This window comes from Lygodium microphyllum, chromosome 13, assembly GCF_053477565.2.
Source record: "Lygodium microphyllum isolate KBCC chromosome 13, Lygodium_microphyllum_v1.1.10, whole genome shotgun sequence".
Taxonomy (NCBI): Eukaryota; Viridiplantae; Streptophyta; class Polypodiopsida; order Schizaeales; family Lygodiaceae; genus Lygodium; species Lygodium microphyllum.
This window is the reverse complement of record NC_141147.1, coordinates 130531282-130536868: the sequence shown is the minus strand read 5'-3', so window position 1 is coordinate 130536868 and position 5587 is coordinate 130531282. Positions and strand designations below refer to the sequence as shown.

General features: G+C 41.5%; 1 protein-coding gene across 1 annotated transcript; it reads right to left on the bottom strand.

The window, feature by feature from the left end:
* Positions 1–390: 390 nt before the first annotated feature.
* LOC148027214 (silicon efflux transporter LSI2-like) lies at positions 391–4164 on the bottom strand. Its single transcript, XM_087691759.1, has 4 exons — positions 3913–4164; positions 1440–2999; positions 1075–1264; positions 391–937 (listed from the first exon to the last, which is right to left on the bottom strand). Exons 2-4 carry the CDS (start codon positions 2796–2798, stop codon positions 675–677), a joined length of 1812 nt encoding a protein of 603 aa, XP_087547885.1. The 5' UTR covers positions 2799–2999; positions 3913–4164; the 3' UTR covers positions 391–674.
* Between the last annotated feature and the right edge of the window lie 1423 nt (positions 4165–5587).

The window sequence follows — 5587 nt, the reverse complement described above, 5'->3', positions numbered from 1 at the left end:
GCTAAAACATTCTCCTACTTCCCATGTTTTTGCAAACGACAATACTATGTGGGATTTTTTATTTTCTTTAAAAAAAACCGCCAGTATTGTATTGAGAGTAAAGTCATAGTTAAAGCAAATAACAACACTATGTGGGATCTGTTGACGTACATACATCGAGTCGAAGGTGTATCAAATTTTTTGCAAACCCTTCAAAAAAGACACAAAACTATCCGATTTTTTTTCCATGTAAGGTAGGATTTCATATGTTTACGATCTTACTTTCTCTCGTTTAAAAGAAATTTAACAAGGCAAAAGGCGAACTGCTGGGCAAAAAGATATACAAGTCCATCCTCAAGCTATGGGTACCCGTGATACATGTAGAGAGAGAGAGAGAGAGAGAGAAAGGAATTCTTGATAAGCATGGCCGCAAATTGCAGACCTATTTGAAGTGGCATTGATAGACATTATATGTGGTTTACAAGATGAAGTGTTGAATAAAATAATAGCGATTGTTTGTACGATTTTTGCTGCTTCTAGTGACGCCTTTGAATTTGAATTTATCCTCCCCTATGCAAATTTTCCAATACTGCTCATAATTGGTAGAAGATAGTAATTATTGCTCAAAATTGACTTAATGCCAGTGTGCAACTCTTATCATATTCTGCAGAAGCACTGCTGATCTGCTACCCAATTCATCCTTTGACAATGGGTAAGCCAATAGCAGCTACTATCAAGGTTGATGGGAACCCAAACATGAAATGGTTCCAGAATGTCAGGTGATAACCAAGGAGCTGCGCCTTTCCGGCCTGTTCGCTGACAATCAGATTAGCAGCAGAACCCACTAACGTCAGATTCCCAGCAATGGTGCTTGTCCATGCAAGGAGGAGCCATGCCCTTGTCACACTGGCACCAGTCAAGGCTGCAGATGCCGAGACTCGAGATCCCAGTAATAGCACTGTGCCAATCATCAGCACCCACATTAGTGAAAGTTCTTTTTTAAAGAAATCAGTCATAAAGATTTCTCTTTTCCCTTTTGAATCAGTTCCACACAAGAAACACTAGTGGTCTAAAATGGTCATAGAGTATACTTACCAGTAGGTACATTGGATGCTACATTTGAAAGCACGATCACCACGAGTGCCAAGACCACCGTGCCACTGATGGTGCCGATGCGTGCGTGTGGCTCCACAGCCTCCCAGAATGTGCCTGGGAAACCAGTTGTATTGAAGCCTTCTACCGTGATGAACATGCCCGCAAAGAAGACTAAGAGAGGATAAGAAACCTGTACACGACCACAATCAATCATGTTAGGCTGTTGGCCAATCAGGATAACTGATTTCATAGCTTGATGACACACATTCCATGTATTTTGTTTCCATCAGCATCAGTTGAAGTGGTGCACATTTCCAAAATAAAAAAGGAAACCACAATAATACCGAGTAAACATTGTTACGTACCTTCTCAAGGTTTGGTGCAGCATCCTGAAAGTCGAGAGCCATCAGTACCACAGCAGCTGTAAGTGCACTCCATGATAGATCGAGACCATAAAGTAGAGCTGCAAGCATGCCAACAGTTACAAGGTACACAGCACATTTCCAAACCCTTCTCTTCCATTTCCGGCGCACACTTGGGTTCTCCTCTTCATAAAGAGAGTGCAAAGATGCACTTCTCAAGCAACTCTGAGCGAAATCCACAACAGGTGAAATGGGTGATTTCATCAAGTGGGTAGGTGGCGGTGTAGCAACAGCAATGCCATCTTCTTGTCCATTGGGTCTTTCAGTGATCTGTGCTTCTGATATCACTATTTGCAAATTGGAGGCTCCTTGAGTTGAAGATGCCTCCAAAGATGCAAGCTTTTCTCCCTCTCGGGCCGGTGTAGACTTAGAATACCTTGAATCCAGTATAGAAACATAGTTTCGCGGTTCTCCCACTCGGGCTGGTGTAGATTTAGAAGACCTTGAATCTACAGTAGAAACATGTGCATGCTTTTCTCCCTCTCGGGCTGGTGTGGATTTAGAAGACCTCGAATCTGCTATAGAAATATGGTTTTCTGATACATTAGACTCAATCTCATGTGCTGGAGTCTGCGTTGAGCTTTTCACAAATTCACCATCACCATAAAATGTATTTGTCCGAATTTTCCCATCACTATCCAAGCCACTCTCTCCTCCCCACTGGGGGTCTTTAACTGGTGCAAGCCCTCTCCAATAAACCACAAGCAACAGAAGTGTGTTTATTAAGACACCCAATAGCATTGAAGGCAGTAAACCTATCAAAAATTTTCCAAAAGAAATCCCACTCTGTACTGCAATGACCAAATTCTGAGGGTTCCCTATGGGTGTTGCCACAGAGCCAATGTTGGCACTTGTGGCAAGGGCTATGAGAAAAGGCTTTGGGTGCAAGTTCTTCTGCCGACATAATTTCAGCACGAATTCTGTCAACACCACACAAGAGGTGTCATTTGTGAAAAGGGCACTAGAAATCGCACTCAGAAGGCAGACTCTGCACATCAGATCTTTGCCACCTCTGCTCTTCCATGACAATGCATTACCCAAATATTTGAACATATCGGCCCGTTCTAGATATGCACCAACTACCATGGTGCCGAATAAAAGACCCAGGATGGAGAGATCAATTGAAGCATAAGCTTCTTTTGGGGAAAGGACTTGAAAGACAACAGTCAAAACAGCTCCAGCTACGGCTCCAGCTGTGCGGCCTATAGGAAGAAGCTTAAAGGATGGGAAAACAGCTAGCACCCAAAAAACCACAAAAGCACAAGTGCCTAAAACCAACGTTCTTGTGTCTGCAAGAGCCATCTTTTGAAAAAGAGGACAACCAGCCTAGAGTATCTAGAACCAAAGAAAGCAACCCCTGCAGAAATCTTACCAGTTAACAAAGGTGGGCATTATAGGATAAAACAAGAAAAGCCAGGTGTGTTCAAATGCGCAATGCTCAGCAGATAATCAAACCTATGAGCATCTGATTATCCTATGAGCGTCGGAGGAAATTCCAATATTCTGTTATCCTATAATGCCCACCTTTGTTAACTGGTAAGATTTCTGCAGGGGTTGCTTTCTTTGGTTCTAGATACTCTAGGCTGGTTGTCCTCTTTTTCAAAAGATGGCTCTTGCAGACACAAGAACGTTGGTTTTAGGCACTTGTGCTTTTGTGGTTTTTTGGGTGCTAGCTGTTTTCCCATCCTTTAAGCTTCTTCCTATAGGCCGCACAGCTGGAGCCGTAGCTGGAGCTGTTTTGACTGTTGTCTTTCAAGTCCTTTCCCAAAAGAAGCTTATGCTTCAACTGATCTCTCCATCCTGGCTGCTACGGAAGTTCCATCTCTTGTGAAAAACAATCTAATCAAAGGGATGGTAGTATAGATTGGCACTCTCAAAATTACAACAATGTGATGAAAGCAACGAAAATCTTAGTTGGGTTGAAATAACAAAGTAAAGAGCTATGGAAGTTCTATTCCAACATTATAAAATCTTAATTATCAAAAATCAGAACAGCTTGATCCGAACTAGTTGTGGGAATTTAGAAAATCAGAGTCGCTAAAACTATGGAGGGTCTGCTTACGAGTGTAATTTGAGGGTCTTTATAGCAACTACGGAAGATTTGTAACAGACCAAAGGGCAGAGGCTGTGGGGGCATAAAGAACTACGGAGGAGATTTACCTTGGGTCTTTATAAGGGAAACAGGGCGAGCTTAGAATCAAGGATAGTAAGAGGAGTAGTAATGCATATATTATGAAAAGAACTACAAAGGAGATGTATTTAGGTCTTCGGAAGGGAAACAGAGCAAGCTTAGAATCAGGGATAATAAGAGAAGCACCAATATGTTGGGTCTTTATAAGGGAAACAGAGCAAGTTCAGAATCAGGGAGAAGAAGAGGATCAGAAATGTACGTGGTTATTATGAAAAGGAGGCTCACCAATTAAGGATGATGAAAGCAGAAGCCGACGATTGTTCGTGAGCTGCTCAGAAGGCCTGCTCCATAGCGTCTGCTTTTTAAGCCCCCGGGAAGGCACCCCTTCGAGGAAACGAGAGAGAGAGAGAGAATACAACCAAAAGCCTTACTCTGCAAGTAAGCCCACGGCTTCCACTGTGGCAACGATAGCAACCCCTGAGCTGATCAGCTCTGCCTTCTTCGCTTTTCCATCCTTAGGGACGTGATCTCTAAGCTGGTTACACACCAAGTAATGGACGGCCAACCCCCCCTCAGAGTGTGGGCATGCACTTTTTGAAACTGGCTACAGACATGGGCGTCATATCTTTATACACCAAATGGATACAGTCTATAAAAAAATAAAAAAGAATAAACTTATAAATCTTTTGATTGGTTGCAAATGCAATTGCAAATGTAAAAAGTGCACCCTTCTCCGTCACTTTACTAAGTGGGCAAGGGAGACTCCCCGTCCAAAAGTGGGTGGGGAGTTCACCTATTTAGCAGGTAAACAATAGGTCATGTCCTCTCCAGTATGTAAAGGATTGTGGACGTCAACCTTTAAATAAGTGTTTTGATTGGTTAAAGCTAACAAAATGGACGTCCCTTTTTTGGTGTGTAACCGGCCTTTGTATTCGTATACAGTCCAATGGCATAGAGAGCTTTCACCGGGGTCCATAAAGAAAATATCAGTACTATGTAGTAGCACATACCAAAACCTTTAACCCTAAATTTTGGATTGGAGTTCCATTTTCTCTTGAATTTTGAAGTTTTTTTTGGAAATTTTGCATTTCATTTTGCATTAAACCTCAGTTTTTCTCGAGAACATTAGCTTTTCGACCTACTTTTATCTTTTTTTAGGAAATTTTACATTTCATTTTGCATTAAACCTTACTGTTTCGAAAACATTAGCTATACAACCTACTTTTATCCTTTTTTATATTTTTTTCTTTATGGTGAGATGACTACAATGACGGAAACATTGGCAATTCATGTCATTATATATCATGGTTTTTCTTTAGGTAGAGGCAATTGGAGAGGGGCCCAAAAAAGAGTCACAAACACATCTAGGAGTCCCTGAGAGTCCCACATAAGACAGATGCATGAGTTGTCAGAGGTCTTTGATTCTGGGCGGCGTATTACCCTACATGATGCGTCTAACATTTCACATGATTGGCAATCTATCCACCATCATTATATTCTGTGTGTCAAAAAGTAAACACTTAGTATGAAAGGATGATAAAGACCCTCTCTCATCAAGTGATCTCCACTTTCCCACACACATAAGACATACATACCCCAATCCCACAAGTAGATGCCTCCCTTCCAAATATTATCTGAGAGAGCCAATTGGCATTGTTCAACATCAAATAATTCTATTTCACCAAATAGGAGTTTGGAAAGGGCAAGTTTTCATTTGTTGCTTGGTTTGTAGCCTTCACAGCTATGACTTGAATGATGTGCAACTCTAACCACAATGCCTCCACAAGCATGTACTGCAAAGGGGACAACGGATTTGCAACTTGGGGCTACCTATGGATGAACAAAAGAACATAATCATACCCAACTTTTGCTTAATGACAACACATTCAATGGCTATAATTTGCATATCTCCCATGGGTCACAATTTTGATCTTTTAGTCATTTCACTTTTTGACATTTT

Bases quoted from the DNA above. Each gene is read 5' to 3' on its own strand.
- LOC148027214 (XM_087691759.1), bottom strand. From the start codon at position 2,798: ATGGCTCTTGCAGACACAAGAACGTTGGTTTTAGGCACTTGTGCTTTT. The intron at 1,265-1,439 runs GTACGTAACAAT...GGTCGTGTACAG, and splicing joins CTGCACCAAACCTTGAGAAG to GTTTCTTATCCTCTCTTAGT. The intron at 938-1,074 runs GTAAGTATACTC...TGATTGGCACAG, and splicing joins AGCATCCAATGTACCTACTG to TGCTATTACTGGGATCTCGA.